At 43.3% G+C, this 14,343-nt stretch overlaps 1 protein-coding gene across 2 annotated transcripts in view; it reads right to left on the bottom strand.

Moving 5' to 3' along the window:
- Positions 1–5,341, bottom strand: part of SMG1 (SMG1 nonsense mediated mRNA decay associated PI3K related kinase) — a 105,424-nt gene extending 100,083 nt beyond the window's left edge. The window contains exon 1 of one of the 2 annotated variants that reach the window (XM_012736041.2): positions 4,861–5,341. In XM_012736041.2, coding sequence (XP_012591495.1) covers positions 4,861–4,949 — 89 coding nt within the window. In that variant the 5' untranslated portion in view covers positions 4,950–5,341. The remainder of the gene's footprint in view (positions 1–4,860) is intronic. The other variant, XM_075995141.1, reaches the window with a different exon arrangement.
- Positions 5,342–14,343: the final 9,002 nt, after the last annotated feature.

Genomic DNA, 14,343 nt, shown 5'->3' with positions numbered 1-14,343 from the left:
CACGGAATATTCAGGTCCTTGGCAGGCTCTTCTCTATACTGTTCAATTCCTTCCTACTGTGTTTACACATACACACACACACACACACACACACACACACACACACACACCCTTCAAGAAGCAACTAGATTTAATATCTCCTTAAATTATGCCACTTCCCTGCTGGTATAATTTCAATGGTTCCCTAAAGTCATTCAAAATATACTTAAACACTCCTGCAGCAGACTGAACTTTTTCTGTACCAGTTAATTTTTCCAACTACTAACAGAATAAAGGCAATTTTCTAAAAATAAAATATATATATATACACATACACACACACACACACACACACTGATTCAAAGACTACAATACAATTCCCAATCTAACTCTTCAGCTTCACCTCTTACGTGTATTACTCCCACAAGTATCCATTCCTCTAACCAAGGACAACTTGCATTTTGCCAAATCCTTACTTATTCCAATTTTTTGAGAGGTCTCACTCCCCTAAAAATTTACTATCAAATTGTTACAACTCTAGCCTGGGCAACATAGTGATACCCTGTTTCTTAATTTAAAAAAAAATTGTACAGAACAATTTCATCACCCCATTGTCCCCTACTCAACTGTATGGCTTTCCCTTCTTTTACTCTCCAGGTTTTAAACTTCATTAATTATATGTAAAAATAACTACACCAAGAATTATATCACAAAATCCACCTGCTTTATCATTTATAAAGTCCTTTTGTTTTTTAAAAAAATCAATTGTTTTGTGTTTTTTTTTGTTTTTTTTTTTTGAGACAAGAGTCTTGCTATGCTACTCTGGGTAGAGAGAGTGCAGTGGTGTCATCATAGCTCCCTGGAACCTCAAACTCCTGGACTCAAGCTATCCTCCTGCTTCAGTCTCCTGAGTAGCTGGGACTACAGGCATGCCCCCAAGAAACCCAGCTAATTTTTTCTATTTTTAGTAGAAATGGGAGAAAAGGGGCCAGGGGTATCACTCTTGCTCAGGTTGGTCTGGAACACCTGAGCTCAAGCAATCCTCCCGACTCAGCCTTCCAGAGTGCTAGGCCTCACAGAGCCCCTTTCTTATCTCCCACACTAACCTATAACCTCCTTTGAGACAGTTCTGTAAATAATAAAAATCCCTAAAGCATCAATATTTACTGAATTAGAATATTTTCACAGAGTATTTCATAATCTTTTTTAAAGAAGCCTTGTTTTACTTTTCAATTTATAAAGGAACCAAAACAGAAGGGGAAAAAAGGTTCAACTTAAAGATATAACTGCCAGATGTTTCATAAGGAATGTTTTATTTCATAATGAGAAAAACAAACTTTCACCCCCAAAATTAAATGCTCATACATAATCAGCTGAAGAATGTCTTCAATTTACATGGAAATCTGTGGCATAGAAGTGGTAATTGTTAAATTCTATTTAACTAAAATTCAATTTATAGCTATAAGATATGTAACTTTGCTTGATTTTATCCTTTATGTATCTCACTATATTATTTACCTACAGATATCAGACTTAGTAAAGACTCCATAAAAGGCTGAATAGACAATGCTGGTTTCAAAAACTCAGGTTCTCATAACATCAGACATACTAGTTATCTGGCTTTTCTAATTTCATAAAACTCTTCCATCTTTTGTTCCATCACAAAAGAGAATATTTGTACTTTTGAGAACTTTGATCTGTCTACATTCTACCAGAAATGGAACTTTTTATTTTAAGGTATTTTTAATATACAGTTTCATCCTCTTAGAAGTATAGAAAGACCCTAAGTTCTGACACACTAAGATACCCAATTTAACATTTGTTAAAAGAATAAAATCCCAAGAGTACAGTGCAGAAGTAAAATGTACTTGTTTTCTCTGAATGCTTTCTCTTCTTTGTTGAATTAATTTTATCTATATTTGACTCCAATATCAAATTAATCAGTCATTTTGGAATATTAAAATGTACAATTATTAATTACACATTTAATTTTAAAACACATCATTCTGATCTCTATCTTAATTGGTACAACTAGAAGATTACTTTCCAAGATAAAGTCAGGAAAATGACAAACTTCATCTTATCATAGGGGAGGGGGAAAAGAGGGCAACCATCTCCATAAGTTAAGCACCTAAGAGGCTACCACTTCTGTCTCTCCATATGAAAAAATGGAGACATCCAAAAGATTCCCAAAACCACCTCCACTTTTGAGGGATCCAAAGATTTCAAGTAATAAAACTGACCTAAAACCACTCATTTGCCTAATCATTCTTTAATATTAATTTAGAGTATAGCAAATGAAAAGGAAGACTATATAAGCCATGTTATATAAATGCTTACTGATAAAGGTATGCTTCTAACAAAGGTAAGCTTGCTCTGTTGCCACATGACATTAGTCTGTTCATCCACCTGGAACACTTCCTGTCGATATGCCTGAGTTATCTGTGTGGCCATAATTGACTCAACAGTTAGTTTCCAGACTAAGTGGCAAACTAACACTAAAAGAAATACATAAGAATTGCCTTTTCAAATTCTACTTTTTCAAATGCCTAAATCAAGGAAAAGAGAATCCCCCTTCCCCCCCAAAAAATCAGGGAAGAAATGGTACATAAAAGGCAAATAATTTTTTTAAGATCAAAATGATTCAGATGAACCATAAAGAGTCTCATAGCATTTGAAGATGTTTTAGACCTTCATTTAAGCAAGAGGGAAGGTCAAGCTCCCTTCTGTCAGTTACCTGGAGTCTGTCATCCTTCTAAAAAAGAGACAGAATAATTTAGCCTCAAATTTAACTTATGAAAATTTAAGACTCCGCAAACATCTGAGGCTTTTATTGGCTGTTAACAAATCCACTATGGCAATCTTGCAAAGAAATAGTTATGCTATAGAGTATGTCCATACTTCTGTGTCTCTCTACATCAGGAGAAAATCAAATATTTCCAACATTCTGTTATTCCATGTAACCAAATGCACCACACAGTATCATTTACTCAGGCATTAAGTTCTGCAACTTTGTTGCACAGCACAGCTTCAAAGAGAGCTTACATTCTCCCCTCCTTCTTCCCGCAAAACCAAGAAATAAAGCACTTGAAAGAAACATGGATATTTATTAATAGCTCATGTACATATTCCATAACTACATAAGCCATGTGACTTCATACCTGTCAGCAATGAAGTCAGGTGGCCCCAGCATGTGGCTGCAACTCTTCTACTCCATTTATTTAGAACCACAAGCTACAGTATATTCTTTTCCAAAACCTCTGGACTATTTAGGAAGGGCACTTTAGTCCTCTAAAAGGTCACTAAATTCTCTCCTATGTACTTATACTAATCACAATACAAAAAAAAATGGAAGATCCATTGTTAAAGAAAAGCTCTAAAATGTCAAATTCAAGTTAATTTACCAACTAATTTTTTAGATGTCAAAAAAACAATCTGATTTCCTACATTTCATAAAAGGGCAAACTAAGCATGTCATTACAGAAAAAAACACACAAAGTAGTCAACTAATTTTATTTAAAGCACTCTAACTCACAAACAGTAAGTGGTACAGAACAAGTGGAAGCTGTTTTCCAAACAGTTTTTTTTTTTACTACTTAACATCTCAATTCTAGACTCAGGCATTAAGTTTGAAAGTCACCTAGTTAAATACAACAATTCTCAACAGACACAGTATCTGAGAAAGTATTAAACAGAGTAAGAGGCGTACCACGTTAGCCAAAGATTATTTTCTTGATTTTTCTATCAAGTCTTAATAAAATGTCACATCTAACATCTTACCAAATTGTTAATTTCTAAACACTGCTGGAATTACATGTAACTATCAGACAGCAAAAAGGCATCCCAACAACATGTGCATTTGACATTTACTTGGTCAATTTCTGGACAATTATATTGCAAGCATGCTCTAAAGCATAAGAAAGCTCAGTGATTCAATCCACACTAAAATATATTTGCATACATTTAGGGAATTGTTCTAACCAATGAGTTAAATTCCAAATAGTCTCTGAATACTACAAGTAGTTACTTAGTAAGAGAATAAATCAGTCCTAAATTAGGAACAACTGTATAATTAATCAGAAAGACAAGAAGAGTGAATTTACATAAAAAGTTAATGTTCCTAATATATTCACATCCAACTAGGCCCCAAATCGGTCTGAGATGAAATCCCCCCATACAAGAGGAAATTCTCTACTCTTCTAAGTGAAAGCCCATGGAGTTCACTCTCAAGTGTCCAGGTATGAATTGCTATTCACCAGAGTAACTGCCCTTGCATTTGGGGAAAACTTATTTCCCAAGATCAGAGTGAGTCGATCCCATTAACAGTCACACAATCTTATCTCAGTTACACTAATGTCCTGCCTGAAGTCAAGATTAAGGCCTTGGTTGGAGAGGGTTTTTTTTCCCCTTAATATTAACACGTGGGGGGTCACAGAAGGGAACACAGTTAAGGAGATCCTTCACGTGGCGGCTGAAAGGGTGCGGAAGAGAGGAAGAGAATGGTTAACAGGGAGGGTCCAGGACTCTCAGGATGCCCCAATTCAAATCTCAACTTGGGGAGAGGTGGTAACTTGAATGTCCCCCCCAGCCCCAGCTGCTTTCTTCACCCTCCTTGACCCAACCCCTAGGCCAGTGGCTCAGCCAGGCGCCCCGGGTCCAGCCCCGGGGCTGAAATGCAGGGAGGGGGAGGCACTTAGGCCTCGCCACCCAGCGGCCTTCCTCCCCCAGCCCGGCGGGCGGGAGGAGACCCAGGAAGCCGCGCCCGGTTCCCGAGGGGTGGAGGGCCTAGGCCGCGCCTCCCAGCCAGGAGGCCCTAGGCCTCGGCTCGCCCGAGGCGGGGCCCGGGCGGCCGGGGCGGCGGGCTCGGCGCCGGTCACCCACCTGGGTTGCCAGTCATTCCAGCTCCGCGGGTACTTGGTGCCGCCGCCGCCGCCGCTGCTCAGCCGAGACCCCGGGGCTCTGCGGCTCATTACCTTCCCCGACACGACATGGCCAAGCGCCGCCGCCCGAAGAAGCGCGAGTCGCCGCCCGAACCGGCCGCCGCCGACACCCCGCTCCGGCCCGGGGCTGAAGAGGAAGCCGAGGAGGAGGAGGAGGAGGCGGCGGAGGGCGGGGGAGGCGGACGGCCGTTCCGGGTTCCGCCTGAGCCCGCAGCGCAGGAGGAGGAGGCGGGAGCGGCGCCGCGAGAAGGAGGCGGAGGAAGGGGAGGCGACGTCTCTTCCAGGGCCGTGCGCAGCCCGCGACGCCGGGGCCCAGGAGGACTAGGACGGCGAGGAGGAGGCGGTGGCGGCGGCTCCTCAAGCTCACACGGCCACGGCTTCCCCGCCTCCCGGCTCCGCCCGCCGCGCCGCCGCTGCCGCACGGCATGCTGGGAGGGAGAGGACGTGCCGGCGCCCGCCGGGCCTGGGGAGAGGGGCGGGGCCTGGCCGGAGGGGCGGGGCCGGCTCCGGTGGGCGGGGCGGGTAGGGGCGGGGCCACCGGCGGGCGGGCCGCCTTCCCGCGCCCCCCGGGCTAGCCGCCACTTCCAGCGGACGGCCCGGGGTCGGACAGCCCCGCGGGGAATGCTCCGAGAGGGAATCTCAACCACCACCCCACACACCCCTCCCAGATACCCTCGGGAGAACATCTGACCTCCGAGGGCCGGGCAGTCAGGTGTAAACAGGCGTCCAATCAAGGACCTGAGTGAGGAGGGCTGGTGCCCTGGGGTGCGCGCGCACAGGCGTGCCCTTGGCGCTCACGTGCGCCCACCTTCCCACCGTCCGCGGTAAAAAGTGAGAACAGTACGGTCGAGGGGAGGCAGCCATGCACCTTGCCAGCCCCCACCTGGAGTGTACCGACGGAGTCCTGACACCTTGACCATTTCTTCACGTTGCAAAAAACTACGTAGCGCAGGAAGGGGCGTACCCGCGACTCCCACCCCCTGTCCCCTGCCACAGGGAAATCTGCCCCGAAATCTTCTCCCCCAACACTTGCCCACCTTCACCGGCAGAAAGCTGGCTAGAGGAAGCAAACCTGAGCACTACGTCCCCCAGACACTCTCCCCACCCAAAAGAATTCACTAAAGCATCTGATACACAACATGGATACAGATACATTTTTCAAATGTGGGCGAGACGCACATCAAACAAGGGGCTTAATCCTATCTGCTTAACCTATCATTTTACATTGCAAGGAGAAAGTATATGTCCCTTGTGTAATTAAAAATTGTTACCAAAGGTACTTTAAGATTGTCAGGAGTTGGTATCTCCACACACTATGCTCCTTCAACCTTGGGCTCCTTCCTTAAGCCCACCAATCCCTCACTAGAGAGGAACCTGCCAGTTGTAAAGGATGTAAAGTCAGAAATTCAAATAAACTTTCTTCATCCTCCCTCCCCCCCCCCCAACTCAGGAAGAAAGAAACTCCCTCTCTGAACTGGTGCTGATATTTGACACAACACTGAAATTCTCACAAAGAGTGGGTCAGACCCCAGCATGGTCAGGTGACCACCTGTGTGAAAAATAAATTCAATAAAGCTGAATGGAAGTATCAAGAGGAGAGGGCTATATTTCATGTGCACACACTCCATCCCGAAATTTGTACTAGGTACCCTCACACTTGCCCACCTCCCTGTTTGTGAGGGGAAAATAGAAGAAAGAGCATGACCAGTTGTAAAAGAGGACCTGCAAGTGGTGTCCTTTCCTCCCTGTTTACTGTTCCCTGCTAAGTCCCAAGATGAGGGTCCCCTCACTCAGTATGGTCCTTTCTGGGAGACTGTTAATCGTACAACAAAGTATTTTTTGGTTTTGTTTGTAATGAATGTTTAATTACATAAGCAATGGGAATACATTGTCCTCACCTGTGTTTTTAACATACAGACTAATCATGATTTATTCTTTCATTCCAAGAAATTTACTGACCTCCTACCAACTAAACATCTAGGGACAGGTCAGTCATCCATACCCAATTCCTGCCCTCAAGGAACCCAGGAAGTAGGGGTGAGGGAGCTGGATCTATTAGAAGAAATGACTGAAATATTTATGTTTGTCCTATCTCCCCCTCCACCACCTTGCAAGCTTGTCTTTTTTTTTTTTTTTTGAAACAGAGTCTCGCTTTGTTGCCCAGGCTAGAGTGAGTGCCATGGCGTCAGCCTAGCTCACAGCAACCTCAGACTCCTGGGCTCAAGCAATCCTCCTGCCTCAGCCTCCCGAGTAGCAGGGACTACAGGCGTGCGCCACCATGCCTGGCTAATTTTTTGTATATATATTAGTTGGCCAATTAATTTCTTTCTATTTATAGTAGAGACGGGGTCTGGCTCTTGCTTAGGCTGGTTTCAAACTCCTGACCTCGAGCAATCCACCCGCCTCGGCCTCCCAGAGTGCTAGGATTACAGGCGTGAGCCACCGTGCCTGGCCTCCAAAGCTTTTTCTTAATTGTAAATTCTGAGCTTCCTTGGATTTGTTTTCCTCAGATTCTTTACTTTTGTTGTTGTTGTTGTTGTTGTTGGAGACAGGGGCTTGCTCTGTCACCCAGACTGGAGTGCAGTGACACAATCACAGCTCACTGTAACCTCAAACTCCTCAGCTTAAGAGATCCTCCTGCCTCAGCCTCCCAAAGCTCTGGGATTATAGACTTGAGCCACTACACCTGGACAGATTCTTTACTTTTTATGTTCCAGCTGAGTTGACGTCCCTTCACTTTGGGACCCTCAGCCCCACAAGCAAAAATGGCTGATGTAACCTATTAGTCATTTGGACTTCCTTAAATAGTCAATCGCAATAATGGTGCAGTGACCAAATGATGTCAATTATTCAAATTCCAAAATGAATCACCAGAATCACCAGAACTTAGATCTCTGAGAAAAATTTCAAGTGTCCTTTTAACCTCTTCAAATTATAAAACAACAGTAGCGCACATCAAAAATGTCCATTTCTGACTCTCCCTCTTCTAAGACAAGGAAGTGTTAGCAAACTCCTGACTCTCACAGTAAAGTGGAAATGATAATAATAGTAGTGACTTCTTAAGGATGTGGAGAGGATTAATAGAAATATTGCATGTAAAGTGCTTTGCGCAGTGCCTGCCACACAGTAAGCAAGCCAGAAATGTTAACTAAAAATCAGACCTATAATTTTCGTAGGGACATGGCTATTTGCATAGTATTTTGACCAATAACTATGGAAAAAAAAGTAGTGGCAGAGGTTATATCCAGTTGCCCAAACAATTTCTTATTTGTCTTGTTTTTTTTTTCCCACTTCTTCCATAGAAATAATTAACTCTCAAAAACCGTGCTGGCAAAGGGATAGTGTGAGGACATAGAAGGTGGGAGAGTGGCATTTGGCAGGAAACTTCTTGCAAAGTAATAATAGTGTGTATTCAAACACCTAAAATCATTAATACCCTTTCTCCCAGTAATTCCACTTCTGGGAATCTATTCTAAGGAAATCTGCCTCACCACAGCCAGAGTGATTTTCTTAAAATAAAAATCAGATCACGCCACCATCCTTCTTACAACTCATCAGTGGCTTCCCGTTCTTAGAATAAAATCCAGATTCATCATTACTAAAAGCCTACCAGGGGCTGTGAAATGTGGATTCTCCTACATGGCAACCCACAGCAGCTGATATCCAGAGCAGGATCCTAGCAGTGATTGCCAATTTCATCTTCACAGGCCGGGCACGGTGGCTCATGCCTGTAATCCTAGCACTTTGGGATGCCGAGGCGAGTGGATAGCTCAAGGTCAGGAGTTCGAAACCAGCCTGAGGAACAGTGAGACCCCCATCTCTACTAAAAAAAATAGAAACAAATTAATTGGCCAACTAAAAATATATAGAAAAAATTAGCCGGGCATGGTGGCACATGCCTGTAGTCCTAGCTACTCAGGAGAGTGAGGCAGAAGGATCGCTTGAGCCCAAGACTTTGAGGTTGCTGTGAGCTAGGCTGACGCCATGGCACGCTAGCCTGGGCAAGAGAGTGAGACTCTGTCTCAAAACATAAATAAATAAATAAATAAATAAATAAAATGTCCTCTTCACAGTAGAGTCCTCCACAGACGCTGCATCCCAGACCGATTAAATCAGAATCTCTCTGGGTAGGCCCAGGAATCACTAGTTTTTAGATTTCCTCAGGGGATTCTGATATGGAGCCAATGTTGAAAACTGCTACTTCCTTCCTTGGGTCTACAAAGGAGTGAAAAACAAAACAAAATAATAAAATAAAATGTAGGAGAAGCAGCACTACTTCTGAGCCCCTATGCACTGAAAGTTATCTATGGCACCCCCAACCCTATCTCCCAACATGCATGGATTATCATGACAATGTTAAACCACCGCGGGGGGGGGGGGGGGGGGAATTTGAAGCTACTTGAATATATTAAAAAATATATCAAATACGAGCAACTCTGAAAACTTTCTGATTTTTTTCCTCATTTCATTTGGTGATTCTGAGTCTCTGGTTCCATTAGCATTTCTCCCACTTTGTTGCAGTCATAGCGACCAAGTTTCTGTTCCTGGAATACCCTAAGCCTCCCCAGCCTATGAGGTTTTGAACTTGCTGTTCCCTCTGCCTGGAATGCCTTTCCTACATTTGTTCCCATCAGGGTTGGGACTAGCCTCGCAAGGTGACTGAGGTGCCTAGGGTACTAAGTTAAAAGAGGCACTCACTCTCAGGATCATGCAAATGCCAACTCTGCACTTGCACAAGCCTGTGTGTGAGTCCCCCTACCTGTGGGGTCCTAGGCACTGCCTTCGCCACACTCGGGCCTCTGCCCTGTTCCCCGCGGCCCGTCTCAGCTCTTCAGAGAAGTGTGCCTGGACCTCCATGCCCATAAAAGCTGGCCGGTGCCCTTTCCAGTTACTCTCTGTCACATACCTTGTTTCTTTCCTTGGTAGTATTCGTCACCTCTGCAAGTATTGGGTTTCTTTGCACATTTATCATCTGTCTAACCCTTAGGATATGAGCTTTGTGAGAGCAAAGGTCACACCTGTCCCAGCCCCACCTCCTCTATCCTAGGCTCACAGCACAGTGCCTCCCTGACCCATAGGAGGCACTCAAGAAATGGGAGGAATGAAATGGAAATTATCTAAAACAGAGACCAAGTTGATACAAATGTATTCATCTCAGTTTTACTTATTAATAGCAAAAAAAAAAGAAAGAAAAAAACAGGGAAACGATCCCAATGCCCAACACTAGGAAACTGATTAAGAGACCATATATTCAGAGGTAAAATCTTCGGCAACCATTAGAGATTATATTTATAAAGAATGTTTAATGAAATCAGCAAAGTGTTATGTTAACATGTTAAACAAACAGAAAAAGCATGAGATTCAAAAATGAACATGTGCTATGACCTTAACTTGGTAAAAGAAAAAAAAAAAAAACAGAGGAGGATTCATAGAGGAAAAAAAGAAGAAAATTTGTTACATTTACCTAATATTGAAGACCTGTGATAAGTGGGACCATGGATTTTTTTTCCACGCTCTTGCTAGTTTACTAATTAGAACACAGATGTAGTATTTGTGAAACAAAATTAAAAAAAACTAAAAGGAAGCACTCAATAAATAGGTGTTGAATGAACAAAGAATGAACATTCTTAGGGTGTGGCAGTGATTCACAGACCTTTGAGTAAACTTTGGCCAGAGCATTGAGTCTTAGCCCTAATAATAGCGACCAACTCAAGCTAATATTTATTGAGCATTTACTAATGCCAAACACTGAGCCAAATGGTCAATATGAGGTTACTTCATGAAATTCTCTAAAACCACACTACAAGTAGGTATCAATGTGGCACTTTACAAATTGGAAGTGTCATGCCAAGAGAAGCTAAGCAGCCTTCCCAAGGTCACTCAGCTGGTAGCAGGCAGGGCCAGGAAGGAATGTCACAGGCAGGGACAGAAGGGACATTTGGCCCCAACCTCACATTCGTCAAAGGCCTCAGATTTAGACCTTTGACGTTCTTCCCTAATGAGGTTACATACGGAGTCCCAGAGACACACGGACAGGAAGTCTAAATTTTAAAACTGTGCCCTGTTACCAGCCCACACACCTATTGGGGCTGTGCATTAATACTTCAAAATAAATTATATTATTACCTGGCGAATAGGTAATTACAGTGCATTATAGTTTGTTTCCTCTTGTGTTAAAACTATACAACTGTAAAAAGGAAACAAAATATATCACAAATTTTGTACTGAGGGAAGCCAGTAAATTTCACCCCAAAATATGACTCCTTGGTATAAAGAGGATTTGGAATTAAAGGCCCCTAGAGATCAACAGCCATGGGAAGGGGCTCTCCTTCTTTCTTCATAGAAAACCAGACCCATCAAAAATAACAAACGACTTCACTTCCCCTCCCTGTTATCTCAATACATTACAGGAAAGAAGATCAACACTGCAACCAGACCTGAGCCAAATCATCTTAAATATTATACCTGTCTCTCAGGTTAATTTAATTTCCAAAGAGAATCATTTATAAGTTAATCTATTTTCCCTCCCCTATCCATTCATTCTCCCTAGTAACCTTCTATTGTACCTAAACAGAATGACCTATATTTCTCACCTCCCCCTCCCCTCCAAGATGGGGGTGTATAAACTTCTGTACCCCATTGAGATGTTGGGTAATCACTCTGTGATTCTCCCCAAGTGAACAGTATATAGGGGTGAAGGGGAAGCTTCCCCTCACCCACACAGTACTCTGCTTGCTATTTCCTACATTTTTAATACACTCAGAGCCTCAAAAACTTGTAATATGATTGATTCTTTCTTAACTCCTGAAAGACCTTGGAGTCAGGACTTGAACACAGCCCAACCCCAGAGTCCTTAACCACTAGGATTTTCCTAGAGATCTTCCAAATTTCCTAGATAGACTGCACTCCAATTTATTCCCTGAGTAAACAAAAGATAAGGCTCTCTTTTTTGTTTCCTTTAAACCCTATATCTGACTCCAGATTAACCCAATTAGACATCAAGAATCGAGGAACTTGATTCTCAAACAGAAGACTCAAGTACAAGGGTGATTTTTTTATAAATACGATCTTAAAAGCAAATCCACATCCTAGAGACATTAAAGCAGATTTTAAAAAATGAAAACAGCAGCCTTTTTGTTTCTGCTCCCAGCGAGGGAATCTTTGTCACTGGTCAGGCTCCCTCCGTAAGGGCTATTTTTATAGCGAGTTTTCAAGTTGGTGCAGGAGGAATTTGGCTGGGAAACCTCATGACACATTTGAAATCTCCACTCAGGCTGCCTCAGCTTGAGGTAGGGGCCAAAATTCTATGAATCAGGGCACAAGACGTGCCCTCAGTGGCTCGTGCACACTCTAAACAATAAAACAGGAGGACAATGAAGCTTATCTGAAGCTCTTTGTAACTTATAAAATAGAGATAACAAGAGATGAAATTCCCCCATATTTGACTCTCAGCTGCCTCAGGATTTTGCAGGGCGATTCTAATGGCGGGAGCTCTTTTGCTTATCATGCTTAAACCATTTTCAGGGATATCTGCAAATAAAATGTAAATTATGTAAAATCGATGAAAATCCCCAGCAGTAAGTCACTGCCTTCTATTACTTCTATAGTTATCTCTTAAATTTTTAAAAAGAATCCTGTGTATATCTCTTTCCTGTACCTAGTAATGTATTTCTGAAGAATTGGATTGTACGGAGGTGAAACTTTTTACTTTTGTTTTTTTTTTCTTTTTTTGAGACAGGGTCTTGCTCTGTCACCCAGGCTAGAGTGCAGTGGTGAAATCACAGCTCACTACAACTTCAAACTCCTGGGCTCAAGTGATCCTCCTGCTTCAGCCTCCTGAGTAGCTTGGACTATAGGAGCACCACTATGACCAGCTAATATTTTAATTTTTCTTTTTTAGTGATGGAGTCTTACTATGTTGCCCAGTCTGTTCTCAAACTCCTAGTCTCAAGGATTCTCCCACCTCAGCCTCCTAAAGTGCTAGGATTACTGGCTTGAGTCACTGCCCCGGGCAAAAACATTCTACTTGGAACGCTAATGGACAAGCATTGTTTGGCCAGAGGTATTTCATCTTTCTATCTGCTTTTTTTTTTTTTTTTTTGAGACAGAGTCTCGCTTTATTGCCCAGGCTAGAGTGAGTGCCGTGGCGTCAGCCTAGCTCACAGCAACCTCAAACTCCTGGGCTCAAGCAATCCTTCTGCCTCAGCCTCCCGAGTAGCTGGGACTACAGGCATGTGCCACCATGCCCGGCTAATTTTTTATATATATATATCAGTTGGCCAATTAATTTATTTCTATTTATAGTAGAAACGGGGTCTCGCTCTTGCTCAGGCTGGTTTTGAACTCCTGACCTTGAGCAATCCGCCCGCCTCGGCCTCCCAAGAGCTAGGATTACAGGCGTGAGCCACAGCGCCCGGCCTTCTATCTGCTTTTAGTAGGAATTCCTAGCATTGTAACTGCCTCTTAATCCATGGCTTATATAGCCTTTCTCCTGGTTCTTCCCCAACTCCATCCAGCCTTCTTAAACATCTGGCCTAAAGTCAGCACCCACCAGGATTGGGTTAAAGAAAAAGAAGGTTAGTGTGTGGTAGGGGTGGGGAGAGGGAGTGTGCAGATGGAAGTTAAAGCTGGGGTAAAGGAGAGTGCAGCCTTCTGCATTTACTGTCACTGCTTGGAAGTCACCTAAATCTGATGATGACAATAATAATAATAATACAATCCACAATAACACTAGTTAACATTTATTGGTCTCTTACTACTTGCCAGGCAAGGTGCTAGGCACTTTACATAACTATGATAACTACTGCTTATTGAACCCTCAAGATGACCACATAAAGTCAGATGCTCTTGTTCCCAGATGATGACGCAGATGTTTATAAAGGACATGACTTGCCCAAGGTGACAGCTAGTAAACAGTAGAGTGGTTGCCTGTCTCTGTGCCACCCCTATAATTTCTTTCAGCCAACAATCAACCTAATTTATATGAGTAACCTGTTTCTTAAAAGCAATCAGGTGTCGCAAGTGTGACTCTTTATCAATAAGGAGTTAAAGAAGGCCGGGCGCTGTGGCTCACGCCTGTAATCCTAGCTCTTGGGAGGCCGAGGCGGGCGGATTGCTCAAGGTCAGGAGTTCGAAACCAGCCTGAGCAAGAGCGAGACCCCGTCTCTACTATAAATAGAAAGAAATTAATTGGCCAACCGATATATATATATAAAATTAGCCGGGCATGGTGGCGCATGCCTGTAGTCCCAGCTACCCGGGAGGCTGAGGCAGAAGGATCACTCGAGCACAGGAGTTTGAGGTTGCTGTGAGCTAGGCTGACGCCACGGCACTCACTCTAGCCTGGGCAACAAAGCGAGACTCTGTCTCAAATAAAAAAAAAAAAAAAAAAAAAAAAGAGTTAAAGAAGGCTGGGTGCGGTGGC

Source organism: Microcebus murinus, chromosome 19 (genome assembly GCF_040939455.1).
Source record: "Microcebus murinus isolate Inina chromosome 19, M.murinus_Inina_mat1.0, whole genome shotgun sequence".
Classification (NCBI taxonomy): domain Eukaryota; kingdom Metazoa; phylum Chordata; class Mammalia; order Primates; family Cheirogaleidae; genus Microcebus; species Microcebus murinus.
Note: the sequence above shows the minus strand (reverse complement) of the source record. Positions and strands in the feature narration are given on the sequence as shown.